Genomic DNA, 19,613 nt, shown 5'->3' on the forward strand with positions numbered 1-19,613 from the left:
CGATTTGATGAATGCAAATAAATTTAATACATTTTAAACAAATCTAAGTTTGAAAACTTCAATTGTCTACTGGTTCCTCATTAGTTCAATTCAGCTCATTTATTTTCTTAACAAAAATTTGTAACAGGTGATTTATCAAAGAAATGTAAAACTAATTTTAATTGCACCGCCATTCCATTCAACAAAATCAATAACACTGATGTCTGATAATTTGTGCAATGCAAATACTGTCAGCCACTACTCACTTGCAACTGCCATCAACAATTGACCACACGTAGATAGTCCGGTAGCCAGCAGACAACATACTCGCTCCATCCTTCGAGAATACCAGAGCGACAGCAGATGATTTCTGTTGGAGTCGAAATAAGTAATTCCCGCTCATGTCGATTATACGCACGGCCCCATCCGTGGAACTCATAGCGGCCAATGTATCATCAGGGCTGATAGCGCAGGAAACCGCTCCTGTCATCATGATGTCAGTCTTCTCCGGTTCTATCATGGAACCCCCTCCTTCGTTTTCCAAATCGACAACAATCGGAATCTCAAACATCGATGACACCACCTGCATAAGAAGTTTAAGCATGACATTTTATAAACTCCATTTTGATAAACAAAACAAAAAATCAGTTTTGTATTTTAAGATTTTTAGGAAATTTGCTAATAATAAAACATAATAAAACATGCGCTCATCAATTTGCAGTGTCAATTTTGTTTAACACTCACAGATTCTGAAGATATATGAAACCAAACCCAAGGGATACATATGGGAGTGGTATATGGTTCTTCAAGAGTCTCATAAAGTTTGAAATCTAAAACAGGCTGGATCGGACAACCCCAAATTTAAAAAATATAAAATAAATAAATAATAGAGCCCCACCAGGAGAAAGTTCTCTTGGACTCTTCAAATGGTCACCAGTACTAGTATCTATATATCCCCGGGAAAAAGCCTTGAGCCTGCAAATATTTGATCTGCAAGGGCTTCATTACCAAACAAGCAAAAATAAATGAGATTGAACAAACTCAATCAAACCAGACCCCATGTCATACCTTTGTACCAGAACTGTTGATTGCCACACATTGGAACGAATATAGCAGTTCAAAGTCTCTCAGAGTCTCTCCTGGAATATTGAACAAAATACTTGTTTCGTTTTTTATTATCGTTTCGCATCCGTATATAAATACATTGAATTCATAAGCTTTCATTATGAAAATGCAATGAATTATTTAGCTTAAGTATGAAAACGCATAGAAATATTCAGCTTTCCATATGGAAATTCATGGAAGTATTTATCTTTCAGTATGAATATACATGGTGTTATTTAAAGTTAACTGACTACTCAAATGACCCCAAAATAATGTGAGGTCAAAAGTGGCAACTTCCTTAAGCTGTTGACCATTAAGTACTATCAACAAAATCCAATGCAACGGTATGTTTGCAAGGAGAGCCAGATAGATCTATCTATTTTGATTAAATTGGTTTCTTAGATAAGCACTACATGATGGTACTTTCTGCATATCAATGGCCTCACTTTAAAATGCCAAAGCTGCATTTTTTCTGTTTCAGAATTTTTACATCACTTTTAAATCATAAAGGCGAGTCGCATCTAACTGCAAAATGCTGAGTAAAATGTCGAGCAATGATTAGACATATCAATACAAAAATACAGAACCTTCAGAAATGTTAACTACATAAATTGTTACTTCAGCATTTTGTTAAAAACATGTGTGATAAAATAACCAAGATTAAATACTAAAAAAATTGCTACAGAAAACATGGGATTTTGTAGCTTCGACATTTGGAAGGCTATCCATATGCAACTTGTCCCAGGCATTGAAATTTCGCATAAGTGTGAATCTGGCATATTAAGTCAAGGTGATAGGACATGCTACCTATGTATGTATTACCATTGTGAACATGTATACCAAGTTTGCTATTAATATCTGGATCAGTTTTTTTGTCATGCCCGATATTAAAGTGATGACAGCAACAACAACAACAACAAAAAACAATGCTTAGAAGACACCACGGCTATTGAAAAACATCAACTTTTAACTTTATATTACCTGTGACAATATTCCACACTCTGCCCTTTGCTTCCATGCCAGAACACCCAACCACTAGAGTATTACTCGCCTCGGCCATACAAGAGAATTCCCCTCGACCTTCAAGAGTCTTCTGGCGTTGAGCTGCAGCAAAATGTAAAAACTAGTGGTAACACATGTGTTTTGATAAAAAATAAATCTAACACCACATATGAGTATATACAGCTTATATGAGCTTCTATATTTGAACTCTTATATTGAGACATTACATTATGTATGAAGTGGCTGATCCTAAATAACGGAGTCTTACTCTACAAATTCTAGGTTCATTTGACTTGATTTAAACTACATCAAGTATGGTGTATTTATCCAAGTAACCATTCTAACATTAGTTAAGTAAGTGTTGGAATTATTTATGATGTTTGTAACTTAGAGAAATGTGAAAAATTCAACAATTAATGCAAACTATGCACCCCCACCCCTCTTCAGAACACTTAACGTAAGCTACCCCCATCTCCACTTCCGAACAATTAATGTAAGGTATTCCCTCCTTCTAATCTTCAGAACACTTAACGTAAGCTACCCCAATCCCCACTTCCGAACAATTAATGTAAGCTATTCCCTCCTTCTAATCTTCAGAACACTTAACGTAAGCTACCCCCATCTCCACTTCCGAACAATTAATGTTAGGTATTCCCTCCTTCTAATCTTCAGAACACTTAACGTAAGCTACCCCTATATCCACTTCTGAACAATTAATGTAAGCTATTCCCTCCTTCTAATCTTCAGATCACTTAACGTAAGCAACCCTTATCTCCACTTCTAAACAATTAATGTAAGCTATTCCCTCCTTCTAATCTTCAGATCACTTAACGTAAGCTACCCCCATCTCCACTTCCGAACAATTAATGTAAGGTATTCCCTCCTTCTAATCTTCAGAACACTTAACGTAAGCTACCCCCATCTCCACTTCTGAACAATTAATGTAAGGTATTCCCTCCTTCTAATCTTCAGAACACTTAACGTAAGCTACCCCCATCTCCACTTCTCAACAATTAATGTAAGCTATTCCCTCCTTCTAATCTTCAGAACACTTAACGTAAGCTACCCCTATATCCACTTCTGAACAATTAATGTAAGCTATTCCCTCCTTCTAATCTTCAGATCACTTAACGTAAGCTACCCTTATCTCCACTTCTAAACAATTAATGTAAGCTATTCCCCCTTATAATCTTCAAAACATTTAACTTAAGCTACCCCCTTCTCCTCTTCAGAACAATTAATGTAAGCTATTCCCTCCTTCCAATTTTCAGATCACTTAACATACCGGTAAGCTACCCCCCTTCTTCTCTTCTGAACAATTAATATAAGCTATTGCCCCACCCTCCTTCTTCCCATGCTTACAATGCAAGTCTTCCACATGTATATCCTGACTTCCAGCTACAATCATAAAACGCCCATCTCGTGACAGCATCATTTTCATAACAGCGCCAATGTTTGTGTCAATAGCAAGGCTGGGTTTTGCTGACTCAATGTCATACACTTGAACTTTTCCACTTTCTGTACCAACATAAACACTCTCTCCTGACCTGAAATTAATAAAAAAGTTATTGACTTTGTAATATATCGTGCATATTGAAACTGGATTTTTCCGCCCAAGTTCATGCTGTTGATCATTTCCACCTTCTGTACTGACATTTTCACTCCATCCTGACTAAAAAAACAATACACTATGACTTGCATTTTCCAAAAAAGACAAAAAAAAAATAATGCCAATGTATAAAACAAAGTGTGCAATTCAAGACCATAAACCCAACTATCTAACAACATTACCTAAGTAAGATCTTGCAAAAACATTATTTTTACACTTCCAATCCTTAAAAAGATAGTGTTCTGCAGTTCGGAGAGGCCACTGGCTTAAGGATTTCAGTAAGCTTTAAAACAAGAGGGCCATGATGGCCCTAAATCGCTCTCCTGAGAGGAAGTTTTAAACATTGTTGTTTTTTTTAATGAGAGCTATGCCACTAGTGATACAACTACAATTGAGTATGTTATTGTTATAAGGTTGTCCAAGCACAACATTGATTTTTGTTTTCAGAACTGTTCACATATATAAATATAGTCCAAATTTCATTGCTGTAGCTTCAAAGATAAGAAAGTAAGTCAAAATGTCACAATCAAGGTCATCAAAGCACAGCATTGATAATAGTTTTTAAAACTGTTCACATGGTTAAAGTAGCTCAAAAGGTCACAGTAAAGCTCATCCGAGGACAAATTTTATATTTGTTTGCTAAACTGCACACATTATCTAAATTTCATTGATGTAGCTTAAGAAAACTTTGTCAAGAAGATTTCAGTTTTCAAACATGGTTCAAATTCAATCACTGAAGCTTCAAAAATAATAAAGTTGGTAAAAAGGTCACAGTCAAGGTCATCTAAGCACAACACTGATATTTATTTTTAAAAATGTACACATATGGTCCAAATTTCATTGCTGAAATTTCAAAAACAAGAAAGTAAGTCAAAAGGTCGCAGTCAAGGTCATCAAAGGCCATCCAAGGACATCATTTAATTTCTTTTCAAAACTGTACACATGGTCCAACCCTTATTGCTGTAGATTCAAAAATAAGAAAGTAGGTCAAAAGTTGTGGGGCCAGCTTTGACCCTAGGAGCATAACTTGAACAAACTTGGTAGGGGGCTATCACAATTATGGGGCTACATAACAAATATCAAAGGTCTGGGACTACAGGTTTGACCTAAAGGCCATAATTTGAATCAACTTGGTAGAGGACCATTAGACAATGTAACACACCAAATAAAGCTAAATGGCTCATTTTGTCAAGAAGGTTTATTTCAGTTGCAAAGGCAACCAGAGAGCTGTATGGAATTATTATTTTTTTAATAATTTTGAAAGGCCACCATCCAAGGTATATCCCAGTGAAGTTAGGAGGAGATGTCATTTGAAGCAATTGTTGACAGACGACGGACTTAGGGAAATTACTAAAATATTACTGCACCCAGAATTATGGTTCTTGTGTACTGCACTTCACTTCAATGAGGTCTTTCTGTATGCGAGGTTAAGTTAATACATCATGGACCTATCAAGTTATGATCCTGACAAAAAATAAGTATGAAAATCACAATCGGCAAAAACTAAAACAAAACTGCAACCAGAGTTATGGGCCCTGTAAACTGCAGTTCTCCTCAATAAAATCCATCAGTATATGAAGTTCGAAGTCAAAACCTCAAAGACTTCAAGAAATGCTCTGGACAAAAAGTAAGTATGAAAATTAACAAAGGGCAATAACTAAAAAAACACTGCACTAAGAGTTATGGTTCCTGTGCATTACACTTCTCTGCAATGAGATCAATCAAATATATATGGAGTTTGAAGTCAATACTTCAAAGACTTTTTAAGTAATAATCCTGACAAGGTTACTAGGACGCATGCACAAACATAAACACGTACGCTTACCATTACTATATCCCCTTCACCTTTTGGCGGGATTAAAAATTAAAAAGCCCTGCTGTCAAAAACATTTTAAATGCCTGTACATTACCTCTTCACCGCTAAATTAGTCGTCTGTGGGTTGACCACACCAGTATATGGGTGATGTTTCATCACTTGAACCTTCAACTCTACCAATGTGAGATATAAATGCTTGCAAATGGGTGAAACTACAGAGACTGACTTTCAAATACCTGTTCAGGGCTAGGGTAGTGGTCTGTGGTTTGACCACACCAGAAGATGGGTGATGTTTCATCACTTGAACCTTCAACTCTACCAATGTGAAATATAAATGCTTATGAATGGGGGAAACTAAAGAGACTGACTTTCCAATACCTGTTAAGGGCTAGGGTTGTGGTCTGTGGTTTCACCTCATCGTTTGCTGGAAGATATTTTGTTACATAATCCTCCAATTCTACCATCATGTCACCACCGTTTAACTGCAGTGACGTCTGTACGGCCACCATCTCCAGCTTCTTCAGTTCGGAAGTGAAGTTCTCCAATATTGTCTTCAGGTCCCATACCTTGAATTGATTGTAGAAAATGCATATACACATTTGTTGTAACACATACTAGTATACATTGTTTGTTTACCTCTGTTCTTGTTCAAATCAAGGTGATCTAAAGATGAGATAGAAAACTAATAACTGTTTTGTTCCTTTTTTCAATAGACAATGTAAAGATGTAGTTAAACTATTATTCAAAGAGTTTCGGTCGCTATGATGAATGTGTTTGTTTACAGTTTCTAATAAAAAAATAAAATGGATGATTGATTCCGCAAATACTAAATTGAAACTTCATGTGGGGAAAATAATAAAGAGGCACTTAATCACTTTATGATCAAATGTGTTGTAAACCTATTCAACGAAAAATCACAATAACCCTTTACTCCAGTGTAATGATTTAATCAGTGAAGATCCAGCTCATACAGAACATCCGTCCTACAGTCTTTCATCTGTCCTACAGTCTTTCATCCATCCTACAGTCTTATATCCGTCCTACAGTCTTTCATCCGTCCTACAGTCTTTCATCTGTCCTACAGTCTTATATCCGTCCTACAGTCTTATATCCGTCCTACAGTCTTTCATCCGTCCAAGAGTCTTTCATCCGTCCTACCTACAGTCTTTCATCCGTCCTACAGTCTTTCATCCGTCCTACAGTCTTTCATCCATCCTACAGTCTTTCATCCATCTTACAGTCTTATCAGGATCTACACTGTTGGCTTTTAGATTCAGAACGTTATTTATAACCATGAAGCAAACAGTGTAGATTAGGATCAGATTGCATTATTGACCAGTCTGATCTTGATCTACACTAGTACCCCATGTGATTAAAGACCTACCATTAGGAAAAGGATTCAGAATTATCAATCGTTTCAGAGTTACAGTAATATTGCAAACTTTTGCATGCCAACCGTCAAATCAACGACGAATAATTATAGCCTTGACATTCATTTTTTTTTCATTCAAGACTTAGTGTGCCCTTGACATTCATTTTTTTTCATTCAAGACTAAGTGTGCCCTTGACATTCATTTTTTTCATTCAAGACTTAGCGTGCCCTTGACATTCATTTTTTTCATTCAAGACTTAGCGTGCCCTTGACATTCATTTATTATTTTAAGACTTAGCTTGCCTTTGACATTCATTTTTTTCATTCATAACTTAGTGTGCCCTTGACATTCATTTTATTCATTCAAGACTTAGTGAGCCCTTGACGTCCACTTCTTTTCATCCAAGACTAAATGTGCCCTTGACTTTCATTTTTTTTTCATACAAGCTTGAAGTGTACCCACCTTCACTGTGTTATCCCAGGAGGCTGTAATGATGGTTTCCAAAGTCTCTGGTATAACAATGTCTGTGATATGTCCATTATGGCCAGTCAAAACATTCACTACAATCGCGTTGTCCAATGGCTTGCCAACATACCCTGTGAAAAAAATACAAAACATGTCACCTAGCTTGAAGAATACCCCCCTCTGACTGTTTTTCAAAAAGAAGATATTGTATTGGACATTTCAAGGGACTCGCTCATGTTTTGAACCAAATTCTATTTTTCGCGGTAATGCATCTAAAAACACTAAATAATATTATCATTATTTTACTCTTACATACAAAAATCGCAAGAAAAATACAAATAAAAGTATAAAAACCTGCTTTAGGTGGGGAGCGAACCAAAGCCTATACAGTCAAGGCAAAAATAAAAAATTGAAAACAAACCACTCGCCCACGAGCACTCTTATATAAACTGAGGGTTAATTTAACCTTAAAACGACTTCAAAAACAATATTTGAGCATATATCAACATTTGTTGAAGGATTCAAGCTGTCAGTGTCTTAGTTTTAACAATCCTTATTATTTGCCACACTTAATAGTTTGTCAGAAAAAAAAGAGTGCAATTTACAAAACATGAGTGAGTCCCTTTAAACAGCAGACAATGCAGCAAGTCATAGATTACTATCCAACATCAGGCCCCATTTTCTCGAAACTTTTTAAGTCCCTTATAACAGGATTAAGCTAAGCTCACTATTTTTGTCTCCCAATAATTTGCATAATATCTACTTCTTTAAGAGTTTTTATACATATGATAGGAATTATGTTTATGATAATCACAATTAACCATTTTTCATTTATGAAAAATCAATTTCAGTATGTATTTTGACTTATTGAAATAAGCTACTTAAGCCTGTTAAGCTTAAGAAGTTTCGAGAAATTGGAGCCTGACTGGCAAGTTTTTGTTTCTAATTACGATGTAAATGTTCATACAAGAAAGTAAATTTACCTCCCTAGCAAATCCTTTTAATAAGTAACTGTTCAAATACCACCACCCCCAATTATTTTTTGAAAAGTAGATATCTTGTTAGACATTATAAAAGCAAATAATAGTATTTGCCTCTCATTATGATCTTAATTTTCTTAGATTCCAACTAAGGAATCATGCTTGGAAGTGAATGTTTTTCAATAGTAAATCCTTTTTATAAGTAAATGTTAGCAACACTGTTTTCAAAGCTAATCATAAGAAACTTAATTGTGTCAGGACTGAATTTTTTTACTAACAATCTTATTACTATTTCTAATTCTGGGGACAAAGATTGTTCCAGGAATATTAAGTAAAATTCACCTACCGTACCTACCAACACAATGGGCAGATTGATCAGAACAGTGTTAAATTTATCAATGTGATTAATGAGATCATTGACATCTTTTAAAAGTGAATTCTTTGATGATGTGCGTGTACACCTAAATTAAACAGGTAAAGATAAAACAGTTGTCTCAGCTATTGTTAGAAAAACTGCAGATCACAAGTGTGCCCATTAAAGAGCAGTAAATATTTCAAAATTAACAACGCTGATGTTAAGGACATTGTTAACTTAACTTTTACATGTGCCCATTAAAGAGCAGTAAATATTTCAAAATTAACAACGCTGATGTTAAGGACATTGTTAACTTAACTTTTACATGTGCCCATTAAAGAGCAGTAAATATTTCAAAATTAACAACGCTGATGTTAAGGACATTGTTAACTTAACTTTTACATGTGCTCATTAAAGAGCAGTAAATATTTCAAAATTAACAACGCTGATGTTAAGGACATTGTTAACTTTTACTTTTACGTGTGCCCATTAAAGAGCAGTAAATATTTCAAAATAACAACGCTGATGTTAAGGACATTGTTAACTTAACTTTTACATGTGCCCATTAAAGAGCAGTAAATATTTCAAAATTAACAACGCTGATGTTAAGGACATTGTTAACTTAACTTTTACGTGTGCCCATTAAAAAGCAGTAAATATTTCAAAATTAACAACGCTGATGTTAAGGACATTGTTAACTTAACTTTTACGTGTGCCCATTAAAGAGCAGTAAATATTTCAAAATTAACAACGCTGATGTTAAGGACATTGTTAACTTAACTTTTACGTGTGCCCATTAAAGAGCAGTAAATATTTCAAAATTAACAACGCTGATGTTAAGGACATTGTTAACTTAACTTTTACGTGTGCCCATTAAAGAGCAGTAAATATTTCAAAATTAACAACGCTGATGTTAAGGACATTGTTAACTTAACTTTTACGTGTGCCCATTAAAGAGCAGTAAATATTTCAAAATTAACAACGCTGATGTTAAGGACATTGTTAACTTAACTTTTACATGTGCCCATTAAAGAGCAGTAAATATTTCAAAATTAACAACGCTGATGTTAAGGACATTGTTAACTTAACTTTTACATGTGCCCATTAAAGAGCAGTAAATATTTCAAAATTAACAACGCTGATGTTAAGGACATTGTTAACTTAACTTTTACATGTGCCCATTAAAGAGCAGTAAATATTTCAAAATTAACAACGCTGATGTTAAGGACATTGTTAACTTAACTTTCACATGTGCCCATTAAAGAGCAGTAAATATTTCAAAATTAACAACGCTGATGTTAAGGACATTGTTAACTTAACTTTTACATGTGCCCATTAAAGAGCAGTAAATATTTCAAAATTAACAACGCTGATGTTAAGGACAATGTTAACTTAACTTTTACATGTGCCCATTAAAGAGCAGTAAATATTTCAAAATTAACAACGCTGATGTTAAGGACATTGTTAACTTAACTTTTACATGTGCCCATTAAAGAGCAGTAAATATTTCAAAATTAACAACGCTGATGTTAAGGACATTGTTAACTTAACTTTTACATGTGCCCATTAAAGAGCAGTAAATATTTCAAAGTTAACAACGCTGATGTTAAGGGCATTGTTAACTTTTACAATGTTCTGAACATTCCGCTCATTGTGAGATTTACGGTATCACTACAAGTTACCGGTAAAAACACTATTAACATCAACCCCATACTTCCTTTGTACTTACATTGCAATCATAAACAGAACTGGAATATAGCATTAAAAGGCTTTCATGTTTTTCCTAAAATGTGAACAATATCATTAATACATGACATTACAGTAATTCATACCCCCCCCCAAAATAGTAATTAAATAAATACCATTGCAAGAAAAAAAGATTTCAAATTTACTCGGTCTGTCTACCACATAAATCCCAGTAAATTTAAGAAAGTGTTGGTATATGTAACTGTACTAATCACGAGACTTCAACATGCGGAAATATTTTATATGCCTAAACTGGATCTTGAGGAATATTACTCCGCTCCAGATTATGTTCATAAATAAAATATGAACATAATCTTGAGCGGAGTTATATTTTCTATGACCTATGAATATCTGATCAGTGAAATCTGTTTTATAATCCAGTTACCAATATTTTTAATGGTATATGGCCAATTAAGATGTGTAATACATGGACTTCCTTGTGCCAGGCTAGCGAAAGGGGGCAGGCCATAAAGTAAGCGGGTAGACTTTTTCAAAATCTTTAAGGTAAGCCATCCATCACTAGGATGAAAAGATGTGTAGGTGCATTTCAGAGATTTTAATTCATCTTTATTAATCATTATATTTTTGCATGAATTACATTTTTGAATATCACAATGACGCAATTATAATATGATATACAATGTACTGCAATTTTATTATTTTATTCTTAAAAAAACATAATGCCTATAGGAAAAGCAGCTCTTGATGAAAACTTTAAAATTTAACAATTTGTACCATTAAAATCAAACTTTACCAGCAGCATTTTCTTGTATTAATGATGGATTGATTATTTTAAATATAAATTCTATTATTAAAAAGTGAATGAAGATCACACAGCTGTTTCTAGCTAAAGTTGCTTAGAATTTCTATTTTAAGGTAGCAAGATGTCATATGACATAGGCTAAAGCATGATATATAACATCAGACGACATAGATAAAGGTCGGTTTATACCAGCAAAGAAGATAACAATATCATTCTTATCCCAGACACAGGTGGCATAGTAAAGTGCCTCCTTCCCGAATATGGCGGCAGCATTGTACGGCCCGTTGTGGTCATCTGGGGCCTTTCCAACCTTCAAATGAAGAACACTTGGGTATTCATGTTGTAAAATAATGAAGTTTGGAGGAAATAATAAATAATGTTACCCTTTTTATAAGTATTACCAGAACAACTCTAGAAATTGAAATTCATTGTTCTTTTTTTAGTTTACATATCTCAAAATCTGGTCAAAGCACAAACATTATGTGAGTTCTAACATATCTAAACCCTGACATGATGGTATTACATAGTCATGTTCATTCGATAGTAAATTCTTTCACAAATTCATGTTGTGACCATTTTTTCGAGGCTCAGAATTGATACGAATAGCTTCTGTTATACACTGATAAACCTTTTCCGATTTTGAAATTGGGAAAAAAATGTTATAGAAAAATACAAGAAGAAGTAAATCCCTCGCGCAATTAAGCAGACAACAGTATTGTTAATGGTTTCATCTACTAATGGCGCAAATCTACTGGTGGTAATGATTGAATATAATTGAAAAATTGTCTCATGGAAACCAACTACCGTACATTGATAATCAATTATAATCATCCTTAATCAAATTCCATCACTTTCATATTTTACTAAAAAAACCATACAATATATATATATTATATCCTTTGTTTAGCCATAACATCATATATCCAAGTCAATTCTATGAAATCCTCTGCAATATGTTGGGCTAATTTTAAAAATATCGGTAGCCTCCATGGCTGAGTGGTCGCGACTGCTGTCCTTTAAGTTTTATGCACTAGAAAAGGAGACCTTGTTCAAATCCACGCTAGAATATTTTTTTACAGGAAAGCATCTGGTATCTTGTTGAAAAAATGAAACTGCCTCAATGATTATTTATGATAACAAGATTTTCAAATTGCCCGCGGAATACAACGAAGCATAGCGTAGTAATTTATCAGATGTATCTGAAGATGAAATATAAATTCATACATTGTAGAATCAAGAATTCATAAACAATATTTTCATTCCAATATTTAGTATGAAATATCTGATTCGATGATCAAATATTTGACTATGGTTGTCCATTATGATTGAATATTGATTATGAATTTTGTTGATTATCCAACACCAGTATCATCTGTTGCGCATCACGTACCATTTTGCCATTTGCAATATCCAAAAGAGCAGCGTGCTTCGTTTCAATCCCATTCGTGACAGAAGTCCCCATCAAACAGGTCAAAGCATACTGATTGGACGAATGCAAATACATCGCATCCACCTCGTAAGTCGTATTTGCAATGATTTCATGTTTCTTTTCCCCTTCAGATAATGCGTATACCAACAGTGTTCCTTCATCTTCATACCCTACTTTTCCACCAATCAGAATATTTGAACCTGTCACCAAACTTGAGCCATAGTTGAAATTGATACCGGGTACAGTGAACACTTTCTGCTTGGATTTTAGATCATACACAAAAACCTCGTCAGCCAATCTATCCCATGAACTGCCACAGGCAGCAGCAGTAATTAGAAGAGTTTCATCAGGGGAGATAAGCAGGACAGATATAAGGTTTTCGTGATCATTGAAGGAGTGTTTTTGTTGTAGAGTTTGTTCCATTTGGTAGATGTAGGCAGTTTTGTCTGAAAACAGGTAACAAACTACAATTATAATTTTTGTTTATACCACATACCACTCCATGATTACAATAGTTTCTTGTATTTTATTCAAAATGCCTGAAAACTGGCTAACTAGTATCTCCATATCAGGTTGAACAATGATTTCTTCATATAGATGTCCTATTATAGTGAGAATTTTTAATTTTGTTGTTATTTTGTATTTTGTACACATTTCTAGTGACAAAAAATCAGATCACAGTTGTTCATAATTGATGTCTTAAGGCTAAAAGCATTACTTATGCTTTAAAAAAAATACAGTTTTCGACAGTTTTCCAAACAGTTGAGATCTGTTCTATTGTAAGTTATCTTATATGACTGCGCTGAATGCATTGATATCCAAATCAGCTAATTCTGAGACAAAAACTAGAAAAGGTAAAAAATGTCAATCTGTAAGAGTGTAGCTTTTAAGTGATTTCTAAAAATGGAGCAAAACTTACAATTTTAAACAATCAGGTATTCAATCTTTTTTACCGTTTGAACAAGCAACGAATGTCCCTGATCGTGAAACGGCAATGTGTTGTGTTGGATGGGTGAATTTCACTGGGGCCGCCATTGACGATTCAAATAACAGATGTTCTGTTTTCACATCGTAACTGAATACGCCTTGAGAGCCGGATGAGGAGATGTATGCATCTAACAACAGGTATCTGGAATGATTATTAAACTGATATAATGTAACTATGCTCTTCAAAGTAATTAACAAGAGCTACACTAGTAATATCAATCCATCTTGGAACTATATAATCATTTTAGCCAGAGTTATGGCCCTTGCTACACATGTGCATACAGGCAATGCTAGGTTATGAGCTAGCAGTGGTATTACTATTACATCAAGAAGTCGCTGAGATATTAACTATGTGTACTAAGAGGCAAAACCTTAACAAAAATTTTGACGTCAAATAATAAAGGGCCATAATTTGCATTATTTGCAAAATAGATTTATCTAACTTGATTAATTAAGTAGGTTGGATAGTTGGATATTGACTTAAATGTGCTTACATGCAAAACCTCAATGAAGGTGTGATGCTGACACTAGGGTGAATAGTCAAGCTCTCCTTATTCTTCGATTAGTCAAGCTTAAATTTGTCTAATGGACAATGGTATTATGTTGTCCAATGTTAGCACAATGGTTAGCGCACTCACTTCTCACCAAGGGACCTGGATTTGATTCCCAGCCTCGAAACATGTAAGTTTGGTTAGTGGTCACCAAGCCGGACAAGTTGGTTTTCTCCGGTTATTCCGGTTTGCCCAACAACACAAGACCACACTCTCCCACAACAGAGTGCCAACAAGAGTGACTTAGTATAAGTTATCATAACTTTCTTCACAATCATTGTAAAATATATAATGTTAAAACTAAAAATGGTTTAACTGACTTCTAGTACATGCAATCCACTAGAAATAAAGTTCCATAATTATTTTTTTATTTAATTCTGAGTAACATACTTGTTTTGTCCAACAAAGCTGATTCCACTGATATATCGGCCGATTGTCTCCTCGGCAATACAAGAGCCGTGATCGTGGAGGTCAAACACACACAGTTGGTCACTGAGACCACCTGACCTCTGTCGAACCACATATAGCTGCCCCAAATCCTCACGTAGGTATAAACACTGGCGGGAAGGGTCACGCTTGTCTGGGAAGGGAACAATTTATTACATGTAAGGACATACTTGGATGGGATGTGAAGGGAACGATTTGTTATTTTGACCGTTTTATCAATGTAAGACTGAATTTATTACAAATTCAAATAGAAACTAGAATTTTGGAAAGTAAAATGTGAGATATTTGTTTATAGTTTTACTAAAGCTCGTGCATCACTTTAATTTTGCCAAAAATCCACAGCTTAAAAAAACAGTTTGAAAAACAACAACAAGATATTATTGGTAAAATGTTAACTTTCTGAGGCAGGTCACAGTTTTTGTACTAACTGACATTTACTTGCAGATTGTTAAAATTTCATGACATTCTCTTTTCACAATGTTTTGCGTTTGTTATACTTCAAGAGGTTTGTAATTCTCAATACCTGTAAATATTAAATCATCTGAAAACATCTATTAATCCATATATAATTAAGTTTTAAATTCCATAGCTCAATGATCCTCAAAAAATAAACCCTCACAAATTCTTACCTATTAACAGCAAAACATGATCATTTTTCCATGACATCCTCCTTTGCAATGTTTTGCTTTTGCCCAACTTTGCGAGGTATTTAGAATACAACTAACATTTTCAGCCAAAGCAAATGCAGAAATGCAATCATTGAGTACTAGACATAATCATTAAGAATTTTAACTTCCGTTGGTGTTTCAAGGTCCGCCTACTGCCACTCATTCAATACAATCAATATTTTGTTAGTGTTTCAATTCTGAACCTCAATTATCATAAAAAAAAAACTCCCGAATTCTGACCTATTTACAGTGAAAGGGGCTACATACCAGATGATACCATTGCAAGAAAAAAGAAAATTGTGGAATACATAAAATAACTATCTTTGTGTACAACGCATTGAATCTTACTTACCGATGTACATCGCTTTCGACACATGTATATTCTGCAGTTTTTGCAAATTTATCCAACACTGAATTTGCTAGGTTTGTCAACTACGTAAATCCCATGTTAATTTAAAAAAAGCGTCAGTATATGTATCTGTACTAATCACCGGACCCTTACATGCTATATACACACACTTTTAACTGGGAAACCAGTATGTGCTATTTTTGAACAGGTAAACTCAGCTGAGACAGTGATAAAATATTATTTAAATGATGTAAAATGATGTATTATCGGCCTCATACTAGTTTGTATTGATGATTTTAGGCTTGCTTTGAGGAAATACTGTATTTGCTAATTTTAGGACCATCTGGTGTCTTAGTCCCTTTAACTGAACTCATTAAACCGCAGATTCTGCACCTACCTTTATCATGTTGGGCCACATCAATACTGATGGAGTACAGCTGAATCCCACCTGGCTTGCTCACACACTCCCTGCTGGGCACCATGAGAGGAAGGGGGCTGGACCTGCACCATGTCAAGCATCGCTGAACAAGCGTTTCTACTTGAGGGTTCCCTGAATAGTCAGGCCCAAGTTGGGACAAGACCTGGTAAAAAAGCCCATTCAAATTGAATACATATATACAGTTTTATTTGTATATCATGTCAGGCATGGCTGAGCTAGCATCATGTGGACGTTACTCCTGAAGTCTCATCATATTTGGGATAAAATTTTCATCTCTTACTGCTTCAAAACCATGTTATATCATCAATGAAGAATTCTCTCTGTGAGAGCATTACTAAAGAAGCCTGACCTCAGTTGGGACAAAACTTCTTAACAGAACACAAACATCCCAGTTAATAAGCTGTTATTTAAGAAATAATACACACCACTGAGGGTTATATGACATTATAAGGACCGGGCAAGTCAGCCCCCGAAGGTGTTTAGCTGAGGTCCATTCACCTTCGGGGGTTGACTGGCCTGTCCTTATAATGTCATATTGCCCTAAGTGGTGTGTTATATTTCTTATATTATACCGAACACTTTTTGACCATTTAATAATTTTAAAGTGCCTTTAATGTGTTTTATAGAACAAATCTAATAATGTTTACTTGCGAAAAAAATATCATTGTGAAAATTGCAAGCAGCACTTACTTGTTTTATGACGTTAGCGGTCCATATTATATGACGTCAGCGGTCCATTTTATAGGCGAGGTCCGGACCGGCCAAAAAAAAAAATGGACCGCTGACGTCATAAAAACTGGTTTTTTATCAAAATACATTGATATACGGACCAATTAACTTTATATACACAAAGAACTTACCATAAGAGGCAAGTTGACTGGATCCTTTCTGATACTGTCAGCAGCCAGTAATATCATCCTGAAAACCAGTCTAAATCCTTCCAATAGTTTCTTGTTCCTTTCAATCATATCCTCAACCTCTTTTGCTTCCTTTTCTTTCCCATTTGCTTTGGCAAATGCTTCTTTTTCATCTTTCATTCTTTTTATAGCCTGGTCACATGCTTCTTGTGCTATATTTAGATCTTCCATCAAAGAAGTCAACGTCGTAGTCAAGCATTTGGCATACAGCCAATCAGGGTCACAGAAAAGCTCATTGAGAGCAGTTTCAAATTGCTCACTGTGTACAAGATGGTGAGACAGCTCGCTAAGTTTTCTTGTATTGTACAAATGGTCGCTGAGCTTGATTGGCTGTGCAGGAACTTGTCTCTGGTTCTGAGGGTAGTTGCCTTTCTTTCCCTTTATCAACTGCAATGGTTTGCACCTTTCACTCCAAATGCCCTATAGAGATAACAATACATGTATGAAATATGTTATAGTCTTTGTTTTGTTTATTTTTCAATACACACATGTTTATTGCACAGGCTGGTGGCCTTAAAGTAAAAAAATCCATTGTGAAGTCCACTGTCAACAAGCTGTTTAATGGGTTTAAAGTCAGTTGAATTAAAAAACAATAAAATATTGTATAAATTGCAAATGAATGATTTGTTTTATGACAATAAATAACTACAGATAGCCTCAACGCTTTTCCATCAGAGTCACTAGCCAATCAATATACATAAAGGAAGATAAAAAACATTTTTGGAACGCTGCTAGAGCAACAATAACTGACATCACACAATTCTAGAAATCACCTGGAAATATTCTGCAAGAGAGGTGTGCAGCATCTTCCTAATGCCCTTGTGTAGGTACCTCTCCCGCGCTGTCTCACTGAACTGGCGATGGTACCAGCCAATCACCTTCTTACCACCGGACTGACGCTCGACGACATACTCAGCGATGTCGTACTGTATGCGTTTCCATAACAAAGGTGGAAGGCGAATCACTTCTGGGTCGGGAGGAAGGTGGTAGATGTAGGTGTCCTGTAAGACCTGCAAACATATTTTCAAAATCTGAGAACTGGTGAAATGATTTTTAAGTTGTATGTAGAATATCTTGAATGGTTTTAAAGTTATGGCCAAAACTTTTTCATGCAGACAATGTAAGTCACCACTGTATTTACAGGGAAGAGAGGAAACTAAGACATTATATTTCCCCCTTACGTCTTATGTCATATTTTCCGCTTATGTCAAAATTGCCACTCACGTAATATTTTCCCACTTACGTCATCTTTTTCCACTTACCCTGGTATGTCATATTTCCAAAATATCTCACAATTCCCACTTACATAGTATTTTCCACTTTACTTACATCATATTTTCCACTTACATAATATCTCCCACTTACATCATATTTCCCACTAAAATCATATTTCCCACTTACATCATATTTCCCACTAACATCATATTTCCCACTTACTGTACATCATACTTCCCACTTATATCATATTTCCCACTTACATCATATTTCCCACTAACATCATATTTTCCACTAACATCATATTTCCCACTTACTGTACATCATATTTCCCACGTACATCATATTTTCCACTAACATCATACTTCACACTAACATCATATTTCCCACTAGCATCATATTTCCCACTAACATCATACTTCTCACTAACATCATACTTCCCACTAACATCATACTTCCCACTAACATCATACTTCCCACTAACATCATATTTCCCACTAACATCATACTTCATATTTTTCACTTACCGTACATAATACTTGCCACTTACATCATATTTTTCACTTACCGTACATAATACTTGCCACTTACATCATATTTTTCACTTACCGTACATAATACTTGCCACTTCCATCATATTTTTCACTTACCGTACACAATACTTGCCACTTACATCATATTTTTCACTTACCGTACACAATACTTGCCACTTACATCATATTTTTCACTTACCATACACAATACTTGCCACTTACATCATATTTTTCACTTACCGTACACAATACTTGCCACTTACATCATATTTTTCACTTACCGTACATAATACTTGCCACTTACATCATATTTTTCACTTACCGTACATAATACTTGCCACTTACATCATATTTTTCACTTACCATACATAATACTTGCCACTTACATCATGTTTTTCACTTACCGTACATAATACTTGCCACTTACATCATATTTTTCACTTACCGTACATAATACTTGCCACTTACATCATATTTTTCACTTAGCGTACATAATACTTGCCACTTACATAATATTTGCCACTTACATAATATTTTTCACTTAGCATACATTATACTTGCCACTTACATAATACTTGCCACTTACATCATATTTTTCACTTACCGTACATAATATTTGCCACTTACATCATATTTTTCACTTACCGTACATAATACTTGCCACTTACATCATATCTTTCACTTACCGTACATAATACTTGCCACTTACATCATATTTTTCACTAAGCGTACATAATACTTGCCACTTACATAATATTTGCCACTTACATAATATTTTTCACTTAGCGTACATTATACTTGCCACTTACATCATATTTGCCACTTACATAATATTTTCCACTTACCGTACATAATATTTGCTACTTACATAATATTTTTCACTTAG

At 34.8% G+C, this 19,613-nt stretch overlaps 1 protein-coding gene across 2 annotated transcripts in view; it reads right to left on the reverse strand.

Annotated features, from left to right (window-relative positions):
• The window catches only part of LOC128212382 (uncharacterized), a 31,132-nt gene that overhangs the window by 3,667 nt on the left and 7,852 nt on the right, over positions 1-19,613 (reverse strand). For both annotated transcript variants that reach the window (XM_052917817.1, XM_052917818.1), the window contains exons 11-23: positions 17,753-17,989; positions 16,923-17,399; positions 16,021-16,204; positions 14,550-14,739; positions 13,575-13,750; positions 12,583-13,067; positions 11,382-11,502; positions 7,346-7,479; positions 5,889-6,076; positions 3,448-3,632; positions 2,065-2,187; positions 1,048-1,118; positions 246-562 (exon numbers count right to left, since the gene is read on the reverse strand). In XM_052917817.1, the coding sequence (XP_052773777.1) occupies positions 246-562; positions 1,048-1,118; positions 2,065-2,187; positions 3,448-3,632; positions 5,889-6,076; positions 7,346-7,479; positions 11,382-11,502; positions 12,583-13,067; positions 13,575-13,750; positions 14,550-14,739; positions 16,021-16,204; positions 16,923-17,399; positions 17,753-17,989 (2,888 nt within the window). The remainder of the gene's footprint in view (positions 1-245; positions 563-1,047; positions 1,119-2,064; positions 2,188-3,447; positions 3,633-5,888; positions 6,077-7,345; positions 7,480-11,381; positions 11,503-12,582; positions 13,068-13,574; positions 13,751-14,549; positions 14,740-16,020; positions 16,205-16,922; positions 17,400-17,752; positions 17,990-19,613) is intronic.

This window comes from Mya arenaria, chromosome 12, assembly GCF_026914265.1.
Source record: "Mya arenaria isolate MELC-2E11 chromosome 12, ASM2691426v1".
In the NCBI taxonomy this organism is placed as follows: Eukaryota; Metazoa; Mollusca; class Bivalvia; order Myida; family Myidae; genus Mya; species Mya arenaria.